Source organism: Echinops telfairi, unplaced genomic scaffold (genome assembly GCF_000313985.2).
Source record: "Echinops telfairi isolate 266 unplaced genomic scaffold, ASM31398v2 ScPeMD7_443;HRSCAF=831, whole genome shotgun sequence".
NCBI classification, from domain to species: Eukaryota; Metazoa; Chordata; class Mammalia; order Afrosoricida; family Tenrecidae; genus Echinops; species Echinops telfairi.
In genome coordinates this window covers 2850783-2870381 of record NW_022104341.1, presented here as the reverse complement: position 1 = coordinate 2870381, position 19599 = coordinate 2850783, and the positions used below count along the sequence as shown (strand labels likewise).

The 19599-nt window shown below is 36.8% G+C and overlaps 1 protein-coding gene across 4 annotated transcripts in view; it reads right to left on the bottom strand.

Moving 5' to 3' along the window:
- The window catches only part of ST7L (suppression of tumorigenicity 7 like), a 156627-nt gene that overhangs the window by 92987 nt on the left and 44041 nt on the right, over positions 1-19599 (bottom strand). For all 4 annotated transcript variants that reach the window (XM_004699174.2, XM_045291855.1, XM_045291856.1 and 1 more), the window contains exons 7-11: positions 14022-14176; positions 10526-10623; positions 10136-10250; positions 5382-5454; positions 3321-3423 (exon numbers count right to left, since the gene is read on the bottom strand). In XM_004699174.2, coding sequence (XP_004699231.2) covers positions 3321-3423; positions 5382-5454; positions 10136-10250; positions 10526-10623; positions 14022-14176 — 544 coding nt within the window. The remainder of the gene's footprint in view (positions 1-3320; positions 3424-5381; positions 5455-10135; positions 10251-10525; positions 10624-14021; positions 14177-19599) is intronic.

Below are 19599 nucleotides of genomic sequence, written 5' to 3'. Positions count from 1 at the left end.
TGCTTCTTCCATGTGGGCTTTGTTGCTTCTGAGCTTGATGGCCGCTTGATTACCTTCAAGCCTTTAAGACCCCAGACGCTATACTTTTTGATAAGCGGGCACCATCATCTTTCTTCGCCACATTTCCTCTAGTTCCTAAGTGTTTCCTCCCCGTTCCCACTATCATGACACGAATTCTACCTTGCAAGCAAGTCTGGCTAGACCAGAGGATGTATACTGGTACAGATAGGAACTGGAAATACAGGGAATCTAGCTAAATGAAATGCCAAAACTAATATCCTGAGATAATTTTTTAATAGTAAACTAAAAATATCCCCTAAAATATTCTGAAAGTCAAACAATAGTGTAACTAGTAAAGAGAATGTCTGTCTTGAACACTGTGCTCTTATAAGATATACCTTGTAAGATATGAGATCAAATTGATAACAGCAACTGGCAGACTCAGGTAAGAAAGTCATGGACAGTGCGTTAGTAAGTGAGAAACAGCTCAGACACATAGGGTGAGGATGGCTGCACAACTCAAACAGTGTCATCAATGCCATTGAAATGCATGAGGAAAAGATGGTCGAATTGGTATATATTCTACTATGTATATCCTTAACAACAAGAAAAAAATCAGAAAATTTTAAAAAAGAAAGTATTTACAGACATTTGCTTCATTGAGGGCAACTAGTAAAATAGAAGAGAATATTTTAAAAATATATAATACATTGAAGAAATAACAAGAGGGTAAGGAATTACTATAGCTCAAGGCTGAGGGTCCTACCTGGTAAAGAAAACCTAGGGTTGTACTGAAACCATGAAAGGCTACATCCTAGAATAAGATTAAGCCAGAAATAAAAGTATTTTCATGGACTCAATTTTTAAGCCACCGGGTGGCCCAGAAACTATCAATCCTTAAAACTAAATCAAAGTCATCCTGGCCTGTTAGTGCATTTAAAAGGAAAGGAAATCCTCTCTAGGGTAAGATAATATTATTCAAAGCTTCAAAATACTTCCACAATTTTTCAAATACAATTTATAACTCATAGACAAAGAAAACTGTGCCTACGAAAATAACACAATATGAACAAGATGCAACAGAAAAAACATTAATAGAAATAGATACACAGGAGTTCCAAATACTGGAATTATCAGAGAAATACTTTAAAATTACTGCTTTAAATTTATTTTTTTTTAAAGTAAGATAGAAGACAAAAGTTTGGAGTGCAAAGCTTGTCAAGGATGAGGTAAGAGAGCCTGGTAAGACACCCAGAGTTATATTGGGAGCCTGAAAGGCTAGATACTAAAAAAATCTTGAAAGAGAAGTAGAAACTATTAATATCATAGAAGATAGGGAAGATAAAAATTCAAGAATTCAAAGATCTTTTAAAGGAATATGTTTTCTAAGCACAAAGCATTAAAGCCAGGAATTGCTAATAATCCTTATACATTAGAAATAAAGAAGTGTACTTCTAAATGAAATACCGGTAATTATTTTTCAATATAACACACTCACAAAAATAATAAACACACATATAACATGCAAAATTCATATCAGAAGAGATTACATGAAGGGGCTGGATATAAGGTATAATGTGTCTTATTTATGCAAATATGGTATGCATCTAAAGATATAATAGAAATCAGAAAGCATTTTTAACAAAATTATATTTAAAATATTGCTATAGGATTAATTAAAAGTTTATAGACAATATTAAAAACAAAGGTTGAAAATTAATATATACTTCTTACCTAAGTAAAAAGACACAGGAAATAAAAATAACAAAATAAACTAGAACTTCAATAAAGAAAATAAAAAGCAAAATTAATGAACCAGAAAACGGGTAAGAGAAGATCAGCAAAGTCAAAGATTATTTCTTTTAAAAATTGATAAAATTCACAAAACCTTGGTGAATCTGGTCAAGGTAAAAGCAGTAACATGTTAATAATTTAAATTATGATATTATAATTAATCTGCAAACATAAAAAAGATCTTCTAAAAACTTTGTCAACAAATTTGAAAATTTTTATGAAACACAAAAATCCCTAGAAAAATATAACTTACCAAACTGAAAGTAGAAACAAAAAAGCTGAATAATTATGGGATGGTTAATTAACATTATTTAATAATAATACACAAAACCAACACTAAATTAAAATACATCTAGACCCAAATAGCTTTACATCAAATTGTGCTAGCAATTTAAGAAATCAATGTAATTTCATACAAATTATTTGAAGGAATAAAAAAAGAGGGATCATTCCTTATTCTATAAAGCCAGTAATAAAGGCAAAGGATAGGCCAGAAATGATGAAAAGAAAAAAAAACCCAACAATAATAATGTTGAAGAGTGGTTCCCTTGGGTCATGAGGAAATACGTTGTGATTGGGAGAGGGCAGGCAGGCAGAACTTCTAGGTTTCTTGACCTAAATGGTAGTTCCCAAGAATTTGCTTTATTATTATAAATCACTAAGAAGCACATTTTATTTTGCATACTTTTTCTGCATATATATTAGGATTCATAATCAACATTTTATTTAAATGTATCAATTAGTGTAACTTACTAAATGAATGGAATAAATATTTAGTGACTATCAATCTTTGACTATGATCCCAAGTGTCTTCTTGGAGAAGACCTTTCGGAGATTAATTTCTTTAATGTTTATTAGCTTCCAAATTTCATTAACACACAGAACTACAGTAGATCAACAGCTATAAGTGCATTTTGTCCTACAAGGAACTATTCTTGAATAGTTATTGATTTAAAATGTAAAACTTAATCTTGGGTGATAACAGACCAAGATTAGCCAACAGTCTTGTATGTCTTTAAGCAGCACAATATAAAGAAAAATGAGACGAGTACACAGTTTTATGAGGGACTAAATAAATATCCAGTTTTTCTGGGAACTTCCACATCTGTCTATCATTGATTATTTTAATGTATTTGTCTTCATTCTTTGTCTACTCAGTCCTAGTTCAAAACCAGTAATATGCTTAGAAAAAGCTTTATAATAACCAAAAATTTTATTTAATGATTTGAAACATAATATTTTATGAAGACCAAGTTATTTAGTTATTTTTCCTTGAAAACTATCAGAGTGGAAACTGCTAGGTGAACACAGTTCAACTTCTATTTTGACAGCAGTGACAAATCCTAAAGTGAAGCATGGTCCTACCTACCTTTCTGTTAACATCCTCTGAGTGAATTATAAGCATCAAAATAGAGCAGGCCCAAACAATTCTGACCCCAAATATGAGACTCAAATTGTGGTTTAAACACTGTCAACCATTTGGCAAGCTTAAATAAGTGTAGTATTTTCATTGAAAATGTTCTCACTTTTGGAACATGAGGGTTAAATTCCACAGCTCTGTGAATTGCTTCCACGGCATTAATTTCTGCTGTGCTTAACCCTCTTCTGGAGGCTGTTTCTGGAGAGAATCTGTAAGAAAACCACAGAATGAAGAAATGAATATACAAAAACTTATGGACTTGAATCATAAGGCAGCTCCCAGAATAAAAGTGGTTTCTGGAAATGACCAAAAACAAAGCCAGATGATGATTAAAAATGAAAGCAATGTTTTCTGATTCAACATATAAAGCAAAACAAAATAAAGGAATGGAAATCTTCAAACTTAAATGAAGAAAGCCTTCAGAAGCCATTTGAAGACAAACTTTAGGACAGTAATAAGAATGGAAATGTGTCACACCAAGACATCTAGAGAATATTATGACATACAGTATATTCTTATCATCTAAGAGAAAATAGACCATGACTATTCTATTTCAATTTGTACCAAGCCAGAGTAATTAACAAGGTGAAAAAAAATGGTTGCTATGTGATTGGTTGTTGAATATCTGATCCATGAACTAAAGAAAAATCCATTAAGAGCAGTCAAAAACACATGGAAAGCAGAACAATTCCGTTACACTCTAAGAACAGAAAACATGAAGTCTACCTCACCATTATAGCTACTACTATTTACTGTTGTATCATCTAGGCATCCTTTTAGGCACTTAATTCTCATTAATTCTCATACAACCACCTTTCAATGTGGTTATTATTATTACTTCCATTTCACAGATCAAGAAGAGATTCAAACTGATTAACTTGCCTCAAATCTTATTGATAGGGTTTGAATTTGAACCCAGGTTTGAATTTGAACCCAGGTTTACTTAGTTCTAAAAACCTATCTTTTCCATCATACAAAGGAAGAATCTTCAAAGTCCCCAAAACATCAAGAAGTAGGGGAGAAAAGAGGAGCCATGGTGGGTCAGTGGGTACAGGTTGGTGTGGGGGGAGGTCAGATGCACAGGTATTCCCTCCCCTGAGGGCAATCAATTGCCAGACTGCTGTCTCATCCCACCACAGGGGTGGGCCTGCTCCCTGCCTCTGGGGACAATGGACAGGCTCCTGTAGGCGGAGTTTTCACCCTACTGATAATGGTTCCTATGGAGACCCAGAGACCATCTCCTAGACCACCCCCTCATTGCTATGTAACCTATAGTGCAGCCCCTCCCTGTGATGTATGTCTCTACCTTTAATTAGTGGGCTGGCATGCCCCCAAAAGGTATATAGGCGTGAGTCAGCAATATAGAGCTCTCTGACTCTCTGATCTCTCTGACCTCTCTCCCTGGTCGCTCCCCTCTCTTCCCCCTCTCCCTTGTTCCCTTGCCCTCCTTCCCTTCCCCCTCTCTCCACGTGGGCTGGGCTGAGGTGAGCAATGATACCATGTAATGTGTCTGACTGCATTATTGTATCTCTCATGTTCTCGATGACTTTTATATAATACTTATATATCTCAACCGTACAATTGTGCATTACTGAACCCAGAAGTAGTATTACTGAACCAGTGAGTTCTAGCAGCAGGTGGGGGCTGGCACCCCACTCCCCCATGCCACTTTTAATTTAATACTACAGGTCGGCGGCTAGCTACAAAGTGAGCAGTTTGAAACCACCAGTTGCTCCATGAGAGAAAGATGAAGCTAGCGAGTTAACAGTCTAGGAAATGCACAGGGACAATTCTACCGTCCTACATTGTCACTGTAGACTTGATGGTGAGTTTGGTTTAGTTTTGAAGGAGCGGAAAGAACATTTTGAAACTCAGTAGAAGAAGAAGATGATATTGTGTTTCACAGTCTCTCCAAATTCTTATAGTTTTCACCACTATTTAAGGAGCCGCTGTGTAGCAGCGGTTACCACTTGGCTGCTAACCTAAAGGTTAGTGACTCAAACTCACCAGTCAATCTGTGAAAGCAAGGTATAGCCGTCTGCTTCTGAAAGGATTACACACTTGGAAATACTGTGGGGCATTTCTACTCTGCCCTGTAGGGTCACTAAGAGTAAGAATTGACTTAATTGCCCTGGGTTCGGATTTGGTTTTGCTCATAACTACTTACTTATCTGAAACAGTTCTTGTCTTCAACAGTGCTGCTGTATAACAGATAGCTGCTGACTTGGGAAGGCTTATATCTGAAATAATAATTTTCAACTTAGGTAAGAATCATCATAAAATATATAAAAACAATTTTAAGAATTGGTAGCACAAGTTGAACAGATGTAAAAGACTATATATCTGAACAAGTAGTTGGAAGACGTTAAGTTTAAATCTTGACTCCACTTCTTACTAGCTATGTATAGTTGAACTAGTAAGAGCTTTTGTAAGTTTCCCTTTCTCAAACTATGTAATGGTACTTTCCTAGCAGTTATTCTTAAGATTAAATTAAATAATGTTCCTGAAAGTCCTCAATAAAATGTTGAAAAGTACTCATCAAATGTTTAAAATTATCTATTTATAATAATATTATTCAGGAAAAAAGGCATAATATAATTACAACTATGTTAAAACATATATATCAGTCTGGACATTGTGTCTCCACTCAAGCACTCTCTCAACGCAAGAACACTTTCTTCTATTAAACTGGCATTCCAAGGTGCTCACTTTCCTGACATGATTGCTGAAGACAAAGCGGGTGCATAAGCACATGTGGTGAAGAAAGCTGATGGTGCCCAGCTATCAAAAGATATAGTATAGGTCTTAAAGGGTTGAAGATAAACAAGCAGCCATCTAGCTGAGAAGCAACAAAGCCCACATGGAAAAAGCACACCAGCCTGTGTGATCATCAGGTGTCGATGGGATCAGGTATCAGGGATCAAAGAACAAAAAATCATAACATTGTGAATGAGGGAGAGTGCAGAGTGGAGAACCAAAGCTATCTGTAGGCAACTGGACATCCCCTTACAGAAAGGTCGCCAGGAGGAGATGAGTCAGTCAGGGTGCAGTATAGCACCGATGAAACATACAACTTTCCTTTAGTTCTTTAATACTTCCTCCCCCGACCCATTATCATGACCCCAATTCTACCTTACAAATCCGGCTAGACCAGAGGATGTACACTGGTACAGATCAGAGCTGGAAACACAGGGAATCCTGGACAAGTAAACCCCTCAGGACCAATAATGAGAGTAGAAATATCAGGAGGGTAAGGGGAAGGTTGGGGAGAAAGGGGAAACCGATCACAATGATCTACCTATAACCCCTTCCCTGGGGGACGGACAACAGAAAAGTGGGTGAAAGGAGACATTGGACAATGTAAAACATGAAAAAATAATAATTTATAAATTATCAAGGGTTCATGAGGGAGGAAGAGTGAGGGTAAAAATGAGCTCCTGATACCATGAGCTTAAGTAGAAAGAAATGTTTTGAGAATGATGCTTGACACAATGGATGTATGTACATATGGATTGTGATAAGAGTTGTATGAGCCCCCAATAAAATAATTTAAAAAAAACAAAACAAAAATACATCATTCACATAGGAAAAACTATCAGGAAGAAAAACTAAAAATGTGCAAAAATAGTTAAATCCAGGTGCTATATAACCAAAGATGATTTTTCTTTTTCCTTTGTTTTCTGTATATTCTTTTTGTTTTTATTTTATTTTTTAAAAGAACATTTTACTGGGGGCTCTTACAGCTCTTAAAATAATCCATACATCAATTGTATCAAGCATATTTGTATTTATGTTGCCATTATTATTTTCTAAATATTTACTTTCTATTTGAGTCCTTGGTATCAGCTCTTCCCGCCCCCCTCCCCTTCCACTCTCATGACCCCTTGATAAATTATAAGTGATTTTCATATTCCTATATATTCTTTAAGTGAGACTAGAAATTACATAAATTAGTTAAAGAATGTTCCAAATAATGCCATCAGAAGAGCATGAATGGAGAAATCTCTTGAAATTATAGAGTCCAGAGCTATTAACAAATACATTTGCTTCCAGTTTCTTTAGAATTCTAGAATGGTAAAAAACATGGAACTCATCAAAAGAATTGAAAATCAGGGCTTTGAACCAGTACTTCATAGTTGTCATGCCAACACAGCAAAATCAGAACACACTCACTGAGTTAGTTAAAGTTTATTGTGCCAACCTGGCTAATAAAGGCATGTGGGGTTAATTAAAGGGCAGAGAGCTAAATGGCTCGTGAACCTCGCTTGGCCAGTTCTTGGGTCTCTTGCTTTCTGATGGTCGGACCAGGGTGCAGCTGCCTTAGCCAGTTCCCTGCTTCAGCTGGCAAGGCTCACTTCCTGCAAGACATTTCTAGGGAGAAGCCACATGGACCTACCCTGATGCAGTGCTAGGTGCTGGGGCAGCCTTGTGGAGACCCCTGCCAGCACTGAAATGTTTCACTGATATGGCTTTCCTCCTGTAGTCGGCATCATTGCATGTGTTTTGTGGGATGGAGGAGGACTTTGTGGATTGGTGTTGGACATATGGATTAATATTGGACTTGTGAGCTTGGGCAGCACTGAGTTGGGATGTTTTCTTGATGTGCACTTACCCTTTATATAAAACTCTCTCTTATACATATGAGTTTCTGTAGATTTGTTTCTCTAATGTACCCAGACTAACACACTCAGTGTCATCAGTTTGAGTGGAGCACCATTGTTTTTGACTCTGTTGTTCAAGAGATTTAGTTGCTGTACAAGGTACATGCTGCTCTTATTTTCTAAGAACAGGATTAAGTTTCTAGTAGGATGCAAATCCATAATTTTCTCCATTGCAGTTCTAGTTCACTCATATTGTAAAATTCCAGGTCTGTTCAGGTTTGACTATGTTGGCCAGGACTAAACTGGGAAGGACCAGTTCAAAGCTCTGCTAGAAACAGAGAAGCATATCTATGTTGTTAGTATAATTTAATTTAATTTTTAATTAATCAGGTCTTCTGCTATTTTCATGGCATACTTCTTCATCATACGTGTCATAAGTAGGCCACAAAACCAGTAAATTACATATGGAAAGAATTTCTCACAATTTTTTTACAAGCCTACATTATTCTGAAGCACTTCCTCAGAATTCCAGATGTTTAAAAGAAATAAAGTTCTCTTTCCAACTACAACACATTTCAAACTTTCCAAGTCATAGAGATTCCCAAGTTAATGAATAGGAACTCACAATAAGATAAGTGTGAATAACTGACATATGTGTTCTGGTATAGTGAAAGATATGAGCAGAAACATTATACTTATTTGAATGTGTTCAGCTGGATGCTTCACAGATAACCAACAGAAGTAGAAAGGTTATACTTTCTGAAAATTCTCCCAATAAGTTTGTGGTAAATTGGTACACTAATAAAAGTAGGCAATATAATTGAATTCTTGAAATGAAAAGACTAGTGAACAAAGGAATAGAATTCTTGTGTTTAAGGTCAAGCTTTCTACTTACTGGCTGAGAGATCTTAATCACTTAACTTTCTAGAACTTAAGTTTCCTTATTTAGTGTCTAAAAATAGTTAAAATTCTTGTAATACTAACCACAAGATTATTATAAGGATAAATGAAATAATGAACTATAAATCATTATAAAAATATTTCTTATGAATTACTGTTAGCCATTGTTATTGTTAGGTGCCATCGAGTCAGTTCTAACTCAGTGGCCCATGTACAGCAGAACAAAACATTTTTGCTCAAGTCCTGTGCCATCCTCACAATTGTTCCTGTTTGAGCCCATTGTTGCAGCCACTGTGTCAATCCATCTTGTAAGGATATTCCCCTTTTCCTGTTTCTGTGCTTTATCAACCATGATGTCCTTTTCCAGGGAATAGTCTCTCCTTGTAACATGTCCAAAGAATGTGAGACAGAGTCTTGCCATTCTTACTTCTAAGTAGCATTCTTTTTTTATTAGTAGTATTAAGTAGATATCAAAGTTTATTAGTGGTTACTAGGGTCGGTACAGAGAAAGTGGAGGTGGAGGGTAGGGGTGATGAAACAAACTATATGGATCATGGAATGTTAGCTTGCAAACAGATTCTTTTAATTGCTGTCACTAAGGCTTAAACCTGTAAATAACTGAACAGGCAAAAGATGTGTGATGTATATACAAGGGAGCTTCAAAAAGTTTGTGGGAAACTTCCATAATTTTCAAATTTATTTGCAGTCATCACTGAGGCTATTTCTTGCTGCTGGTTTCTTTGCTGGCCTGCTCTTCCACCTGCATGACTAGGACCAAGGCCTTCATGAAACCTTGAAGGACTGAGAGGTAATTGGAAAGCTTGGCTAAGGTGGGTGGTTCTTTGTTCTCCATTTTCTCCAGGTTGTAGTCCGGCTGATTGGTCATCTCTGGAGAGCTTAAGTTAGGTCGGCCCTTGCTTTGAGCTGAAGAAGTGCAAGGAGTCTCTGGGGAGAAGCCACCGCTGGGCGTGCTGACTACACAGAGCTCAGGCTGCAGGTGCTTCTCTGACACCATGCCCCGTGCACAGCTCTAAGTAACATTCTTGTTGTACTTCTTCCAAGACAGATTTGTTGGTTCTTTTGGAAGTCCATGGTACTTTTAATATTCTTTGCCAGAACCATAGGTTTGTAGATTTTTGCTACTGAAAAGTCCTATTCAAACCTACCAGCCATTACATAAGAAAAAGATGAGGCTATATGCGCCTGTAAAGATTTAGACTTGGAAAGCCTATATAAGGTCACTACGAGTCAGAATGAAATCAATGACAGTGCGTTCAGTTTTTGGTTTGCAGCCATGCATACTAAATATTGATAAGAATAGAAGGAGAAAATTCAGAAAATACTACAACAAGACCACATTTATGATTACAATTTTTTTTTAACTTTAACTATGCTACCAACCAAGAAAAGTATCACTCACCATCATATTTTGCTAGAACTGCCTGAACATCTGCGTAGGCCTGCAGCTCTAAAAGGGATTCTAAGAGATTCTCATGGATGTTCAACATGGTAAAAGGAGGAAATTCTTTCATCAACTGTGCATTAAAAGAAAAAATAATAAAATTCAAACTTAATAGAATTGAATCAGATTCATTAGTCTTTTTTTCTTAACAAAATTGTGGATACCCAATCCTTAGAAATGTGTTTATGAAAAAAATGTGTATACATGTTTATTGTGTATATACATACCCACATACACCTTATAAAAACTAAACAGTTAAAAAGCAGTAATTCTGCATGAAAATAACTGGCAACTTAAACTAAATTTTTATTTCTTGGAGGAATAAATATAGTCATCAAATTTACTTACATCTCTCATTATTTTTACTGCTTCTCTTATTCTACCTAATCTTCTTGCACACATTGCCAACCTTCTTTTAATGTATAGTAGTACATTGGCATCTCTTCCTGGTTAAAAAAAAGGAAAATTCACATAATTATAGATTTTGCATTATGATCTGCTATCCCATTAACATAACATTCACTTTTATTTTTGCTTACCCAGCAAAGTTCAATTAATAGTAAGTTGTGTCAGAATGACAGATTATTGAGGATTCTTGAATTTGGATTGATGACTGTTCAATGGGGATTCATTATACTGTTCATTCTACTTTTGTGCATATTTGAAATTTTCTTTATTAAAATGTTTTATATATATAAATATAGTAAATAGTCTTATCTCTACAAGTAAATCATCTGAGAATACATAAAAGTATTCATGTTTAATTGACAAATTTACACATAAAGTTTCATGTATACTTGACCGTAAGTGCATACATTAATAAGAAAAAGTAATGTCATCATTTTTGCATAAACAATCTATTATTTTAATATTCTCTACTGTTTTAACTGGAAAACAAATTTCCACAGCTAACACAATTTTTAACAGCAACTAACAAATTATGAAACTACTTCTTTAAACAACAAATGTTTTTGTAACTATTTCATAACCATAATTGAAATTATACAATGGTAAATGGCATGATTTACTTTTTGCAGATGCAGTTTAAATAGTTCCACATTGCAAAATCATACACACACACAGTTGTGGGTTATAACATGAAATAATGAAACCTACTATATACATAAATGTTGATGATAGCTACCCTATGCTTAACAAAATGAAAACCTGTTCATATTAATTATAACACAGATCTGCATGTATATATAATTTTTCCATCTGGAACTAATTAAACTGCATCTGTGAAACAAAACAACAACAATAAAAAACCTCTATTGCATACATTAATTAGGAGCCATGGTGGAAGCAGTGGGTTACAAGTTGGACTGCAACTACAAAGTCAGCAATTCGAAACAACCAGCTGCTCCATGGAAGAAAGATGAGGCTTTCTCCTTAAATTAAGGCTTATAGTTTTGGAAACCCACAGGGGCAAGAGGCAAGGTTATGCTATCTGTATATCATAGGTTGTTAATAAGCCTTCCTCTAATCTTGATGCCACTTTATTCTACAGCTAGTCCAGCTTCTCATATTATTTGCTCAGTTTACACATCAAATAAATATGGTGACAAAACACAACCTTGGCACACAGCTCCCTGATTTGAGACCAAGTACTGCCTTTTGAGGCATGTACAAGGTTCCACATCAGCACAATTAAAATGTTTTGTAATTCTCATTCTTCCATAGTGTATTATGATCCACCTCGTATAAAAGAGTCTCCCAAAGCAGAAATGTATTATCCATAGTGTATTATGATCCACCTCATAAAAGAGACTCCCAAAGCAGAAACAGCAGACTTGTTATCCTAGTGGGCCTAGAAAGCAGAGCTGAAACTCAAGGCTAACGGGTTCCATCCAGAATCTAGAGGGCATGATCAACACCGAGAGTTTACAAGGCATGGCCATAGTCCAGTGGATCACTGAGAACACAGGATAATTTAAAAATATTGAGGACTAATGCCATTTGTTCTCTTGGGTTTTGGACTTGCTTAATGCCTGTTATCCCTTCTCTAGCCACCTCACCCTGTTTCTCCATTTGTTATGGAAATATATATCTCATGTCTATTTTACCATTGTATTTTCAAAACATAGCTTTAGTCTAGATTCACAGGTGAGGAAAAATTTTGCTACAGATGGATTATGGCTAAAGTCTCTCCTATTTTGAATTTAGATGATTCAGAAGATGAGATTTTTTGGACCTGGAGTTGACTTAAGATTTGGCAATAGTATGATGGGGTAAATGTGTTTTGCATGTGGCAAGGACATGAATTGGGGGAGGGGGGAAAGGGTGGGATGTTATGGGTTGAATTATATTCCCCCCAAAATATATGTTGTAAATTCTAACCTCTATGCCTATGGTTATAATCCTGTTTGATAATGACTTTGATTATGTTAATGAGGCAGAGTTAATGTGGGGTCTAGTCTGTCAATCAGGTCGCAGCTTGCTGAGCTCATTTGGGAGGCACAAACAGAGATAAATAGCTCACTGGAGGCCAGATACATGCTTCACTCCCTGCGAGACATTCCTGTTGACAAGCCACATGGAGCTACACTGATGCAGCCAGAGCCCTGGAACTGCAGGAGCCATGTGGAGACCCACACCAGTGCTGAGATGCTTTACTGCCACTGGATCCACAAGACTTTCTACCCACTGGGCCTGTGATCTTCCTACATTCGGTGTCATTGCATGTATTGTGTGAGTCTAAAGAGGAAATTACAGACTGAATCAGACATATGGACTAATCTCAGACTTATAGACTTGATTGGACTGGGCTGGGATGTTTTCTTAATATACAGCTACTCTGATATAATGTTCTCTATTACACACATATGAGTGTCTATGAATTTGTTTCTCTAGTAGATCTGGACCAACGCAGTCTGTCAAGTTTATCTCTTTTGAGATATAAAAGAGATTAAGCAAGTAGGCAGGACAGAGATTGGGTAAGACAGATGCCAGGGCACATGGAGCTCTCCAAAGAAGTAGGAAGCTGAAGCTGAGGAGACGAGAATCTTCCTCCAGAGCCTACACAGAGAGAAAACCTTTCACTAGAGCCAGGATCCTAAACGTAGACTTCTCTCCTGCTAAACTGTGAGGAAATAAATTTGTTTGTTAAAACACCTACGTGTAGCATTTCTGTTATAGCAACACTAGATAACTCAGATCTCCACTGCCTGCCAGAGTCATAAAACAAAAGCCCTCTAGCCACAAAAATAGCAGGAAGCAGCAGCACTGCTGAGTCTAACAACTTTAGTACAAGTGCTTTAACCATAGCTGGGAGATTAGTCCTACGAATGAAAAGTTTTGTGCTATGACCCATCTGATCCCAAAGACATTGTGGAGAAAAATCAGTAAGAGAAAAAAAACAACCAGTACCTAGTATGAGGTTGGATTCTATCTTAAGAGTCATATGTTGTGAAAGTGCCACTCTGGCATTTTATGCAGATGCAGTCTAGAGTAAACCAAATGCTGTCCATTTACTGGTGCTTGACGGGAAATAGCTACTTATCATCAGTAGAGGGCTCTCCTAAATCTTGAACATACTTTGAGTTTTGTTTCTCTAATGACTAGCCCAGTTATCTAACAAAATAAATTAGATCTCAGAGCAGTACATCTCCTCTCAACAACCAGGGCAGAACTGTTCTCTTCTACAAGTATCCTTAAAAATTGACTAATACATGCTTCTGTCTTGCTGGTTTGTAGATATTATGAATAGAGTTGTTACTGTCAATGAAATATAGCTAAACTGTAAGTACTAAGGATTTTTTAAAATGGTTTTGCTTTCTAAGTAGCAAAGAGCAAACTGCAGCAGCTAACACACAGGTATAAAAATCAATTCAAATTTGCTTACTCAGTTGTGCTGCATGCTGAGGACTTTGGTGCTTGCGCTGCTGTGATCGCTTATAAATTGTTACTCCTGCCTTGAGGGCCTGTTTAAATAGCCTCTCAGCGTCTACAATAGTTGTTGCTTCTTCCTCAGCCAGTAGGACGTATGCAGTGGCACAGCTAGGAAAAAACAAGCAAGGCAATTTTATTTATTTATTTTAAAAATCATTTTATTGGGGGCAAGGAAATTTTAAATAAAGTGTTAAAGCAATAATTTTCTCTTGGTTGCATCCCTCTACCTTTTTTTTTAAATCCCTTTACTTTTTATGTCACCTTTCCCTCGCTGCTTTACATTATATTTTCCATCTCTTGAGGGGAAAAAATAAAACAAAACTTGATCAATATTGTAAGTTATAAAGATCTCTGGTAGCATGCATAATTCACCTTGGGCTGCTAAGCATGAGGCTGGCAGTTTGAAACCACCAGTTGTTCTGTGGGAGAAAGGTGAGGCTTTCTATTCTCCTACAGAGTATCTGTCAGAAAGCCACGGGGGCAATTTCTACCATGTTCTGCAGGGTGGCCACAGGTCCGAATGGGCTCAATGGCAAGTAGTTGAGAAGCATACTGGTATATCACTTATGCATTTCCCCACCATTTCATTATTCCAGGCTTCCTCTTTATTTCCTTTCTTTCTTATTTCTATGTACCTTCTCTGATCTTTTTATATCCATTTTCCTTTTGTGGAGGTAAGGGAGGAGATATAAAGATATATAAAGAATAATATGAAAAGATGTTCAGGAGCATAGAACACAGTTTAATAGTCATGTTTGCTCTTAAACCAACCAATAACCAAACCCATTGCCAACAAGTCAATTCTAACTCATAGAGACCCTGGGTTTCCAAGCCTACAAATATTTATGAGAGCAGTCTCATCTTTCTCCAAAGCAACTGCTGGTAATTTTGAAGTGCTGGCTTTGTAGACAGCACTAACCCCCAGCATTACCAGGGTTCCTTATGTTTGTCCTTAGCCACTATGCATTTTGTAATATCCATCTAGTAGGGTGATATAGTGGTTATGTGTTGGGCTGCTACCCACAAGCTCAGCAGTTCGAAACCACCAGCTTTTCCACCAGTAGAAAGATGAGGTTTTCTACTTCCATGAAGAGTTAGTCTTGGAAACCCACAGGGGCAGTTCTACCCTGCTCAATAGGGCTGCTATGGCAGTGTTTTTATCTAATAGGGTTCGGGATAGAAGAGAGTTGGAACTGGAAAGAAAGTTTCTTTAGCCAACTGTGTACCTTTATCTCAAACATAGTCCAGAACTAGGCATTTTCCTTAATCAGGAGTACATCCAAACCATGTTATCTGCCACCGCCTTAAGTTTATCCCATATAATAAGATCAAAAACAAACAAGCAAACAAACAAACAAACCTCTCATTGGGACAATTCTGGGGGTTTCCAAGAGTAGAAAGCCTCATTTCTGTCCTGTGGAGTGGCTGGTGGTTTTTGAACAGCCAACCTTGCAGTTAGCAGCTCATGACATAACCCACTATGCCACCAGATTTACTACAGGAAAACCTCCTCAGCCAAAATTCCAGTTCTTTCTCTTCCACTTCTATTCACAAATTTCACACGTGTTTATTCCAGGTTTTCTTCACTGATTGTAAAACAGGCTTCTCTTTGATCTTTAAGTTCACAACTAACTAACAAGATAAACCAATTGTTTTTATTGCAAAAAGACAAAACAAAGAAGCTTTAATTCCAGTTCCAGAAATAACAAGTATATCTCTTTTGGATATAATGAAGTAATTCTATTTAAGTCTACTTTCTTGCAATCATTAGACATATATGGTTATTGAACACTTAAATGTGGCTAGTCTGAATTGAGATGTGATATAAGATAAATGCACATTGGGTTTTGAAGATTTGAAAAAGTATAAAACATTTCATTAATAGCTTTTTAGAACAGTTGGTTATATGTTAAATGATATTTTAAATATGAAAAAATATTAAGATTAATTTCACTTTATTTTATCAATATGACTACTAGAAAATTAATTACATAAATGGCTCACATATATGACATATATACACTTACATAACTGAGGGAAGATGTATTATTGGTAAAAGCACAGGGCCAAGGACAAGACAAAAAGTCATAAAAAGATAGCTGTCAAACAATTGAGGTGGAGAGGGTCTTACAGCATCCTTCAAATAATACCCTAAACCAAAGTATGTGGTCATTTCACTAGTCGAGATTTATTTTTTGTATTACACATTTGATGAAGTAGTAAATATAAGACTTTTAAAACCTAGTTCGTATGTTTTAAAATGGTCACTATATATCACTCTTTCAAAGTTCTAGATAGGTATATATTTATAAACAGATAAAATATAATTTTTAAATTATAGTAAGAGGAAAAAGGTTTTTTTCCTTAAGCTTTTGCTGCTTTGATCAAAAGCATTTGATGTGGAAATAGTACAAAAAAATCAACTACCAGTGTACGAGAACTAACACATCATATCATTGGGATTTTTCCCCATGGAAAATTCACACTGGTAACATAAAATTCACCACTTGAACCATTTCATTCCAGTGGCTTTGGCAGCTTCACAGTGTAAATTCACCATGGTGTGCAACAACCGGCTCCGTCGAATTGCAGAGCATTTCCTGTACTACAAAGAGGAAACCAATATCCAGTAAGAGCTACTTTACTCAGCCCATGGCAACAACAAACTAGCGTTGTGTCTCTATAAATGTGTTTTGTCTGTACATTCCCAGAAAGTGAAATCATACTATATAGGCTTTTAGTGACTAACTTCATTCAATTAGTATGTTTTCAAGATTCATACATGTGGTAGCTTATGTGAGTACTTTATTCTTTTTAAAAGTTGAATAATATTAGTGTATAGTTATACCACATTTTGTTTATCCATGATCAATTGGTGGACATTTGGGTTGTTTCTACTTTAGGACTGTTTTGAATAAAGCTATTATGAACATATGTGAACACATTTTTGTTTGAACACCTGTTTTCAATTCTCTTGGATATATAACTAGTGGAATTCTATGTCTAACTTTTTGAGTAACTACCAAGGTTTTCCAGAGGGGTTCATCTATTTTATAGTCACACAAATCTCTCTGTCTCTTCATCTCACTAACACTTGTTATTTTCTGATTTATCGCTATTGTAGCCAGCCTAGTGGATAGGATGTGGTAACTCACCATAGTGTTGTTCTTGTTGAGAATTTACAGAGCAAAACATACACCAATTTAACAGTTTCTATATGTACAGTGCAGTGACTCTGATTATATTCTTTGAGCTGTGCAATCCTTACTCTTCTTTTCTGAGTTGTACTTCCCCCATTAATATAAACTCACTCCCCCCTAAGGGTCCTACCTAATGTTTCAAGTTGCTGTTGTCAGTTTGATCCCACATAGCTAGTTCTTAAGAGCATAGGAGCACTGGTGGCTTGTTGGTTACACGTTGGGCTGCTACTGACAAGGTCAGCAGTTTGAAACTACCAGCTGTTCCTCAAGAGAAACACTAGGCTTTCTATTCCAGTCGTGTGTTTTAAATGGGTTACCCTGGACTAAGTTAATGACACTATAAACAGAAGGAACTTATGCTCCTGGGAGATGGTTGATAAGATTCTCTATCATTAAACAACAAAGCCTGAGGAGCTGATACCAAGGGCTCAAATAGAAAGCAAATGCTTTGAGAATGATGATGGCAACAAATGTGCAAATGTGCTGGACACAATGGATGGATGTATAGATTGTGATAAGCGTTGTATGACCCCCCAGTAAAATTATTTTTTTTAAATCTGAAAAGGAAGTCCTAGAGTCATTGATATAAATCGTCCTGTTTGCAGATAAATATATTTTTAACTGTTGCAAAAAAAAAAAAAAAGTAACAAAGACATCCATCTCTAAGGCAGATAGAAAACAGAGGTTTTGGAATGGATTTTGGGCTTGCGCTTAATCCTAGTTCCAATCAAGAACAATTAGTTCTTACGACATGGCCTGTTCGGTACACACTTTCATTAATTGTGGTGAAGCAAAGTGTGGTACTGAAATTGGATGGTGCCTAGCTATCAGAAAGAACATTGACTGTAAGTGAAAGGTCAATTAAACCCACATGCAAGAAACACAACATCTGTGATCCAAGGACTGGAAAAGATATAGTCTAAACCCAAAGGAGGGAATGGTATCAGAGCTTAAATTGTGAAACTGTGGTTTGCCGAAGGCTTTGGATGACAGTGGGAGCCCAAAATATATTTGAAATGTCTATGCATGGAATAAGCCTCCAGTAATTCCCCTCTGAACATAAGTGAGGGATGGCAATAACTTGGTTTTAAACAGAGTATTGGAGAGATGATTATAGTAAATTAAAATGATAAATATGACTTGAATGGCTAAAATTTTATAATTTTATCTCATTTAGATATACTTTGAGCTTGATCTGATTTTTAATATTTGCTGGGTTTTGTTTTCTCCGGTTGTGGCTTATCTCTGCTGTATTTTGTTATTGTTGGTAGTGTTGTTGACTCTCTGCTAGGTCTCTATGCTTTCAGTATATGAAACCCAAGTTGGATGAATCTAGAGAGATAATAACTAGAATAAGGGTTCCTGTGGGAGAAGGTAGGGGAGTGAGTGAGTAATAGGGAGCTGATATCAAGAAGGAATAAAATATTTTGAAAATGATTGTGGTAGCGATTGTATAACACTGCTTGATATGACTGTGCTATTGAATAGTATTATGTCTGGACTTTGTCCTAATAAAAATGATTTGTAGGGAAAAAAGAGTTACAGTCTCAGAAACCCACTAAGGAAGTTCTATCTTGCCCTACAGGGTTGCTATGAATCAGAATCAACTTGATAGCAGTGAGTTTGAATTTGGTGTATGATTTCAAATCAACTTGCTGGTAGTGGGTTTGGTTTTTAGTTTAATGACTAATAATGTTGGGTTTTTTATAATGAGTTTATAGGACATTATTTATATAGCTATACATATATATATTTGAGAAGTGTCTATTCAAGAAAACCTTTGCCTGTTTTTTGATTAGGTTGTTTATGTTTTTGTTGTTCAGTTGTAAGAGTGCTTTATATATATACTGAGGAGTGACGCAGAACGCAGCGGAGGTGTGGACGTGCGCGCCCCCGCGTCTTCCTCTTTCTCGGCTCCATCTTCGCCGTACCCGGAGCGGGCGCTACCTTTCAGCCGCCATTATGCAGCTCTTCGTCCGAGCCCAGGAGTTACACACACTCGAGGTGACCGGCCAGGAGACGGTCACGCAGATCAAGGCCCATGTAGCGTCGCTGGAGGGCATCGCCCCCGAGGACCAGGTGGTGCTTCTGGGAGGCTCGCCCCTGGAGGATGGGGCTATCCTGAACCAGTGTGGGCTGGAGGCCCTGGCTACCCTAGAAGTAACTGGCCGCGTGCTTGGAGGCAAAGTCCATGGTTCCCTGGCTCGTGCTGGGAAAGTGAGAGGCCAGACTCCCAAGGTGGCTAAACAGGAGAAGAAGAAGAAGAAGACTGGCCGGGCCAAGCGGCGGATGCAGTACAACCGGCGTTTTGTCAACGTTGTGCCCACCTTT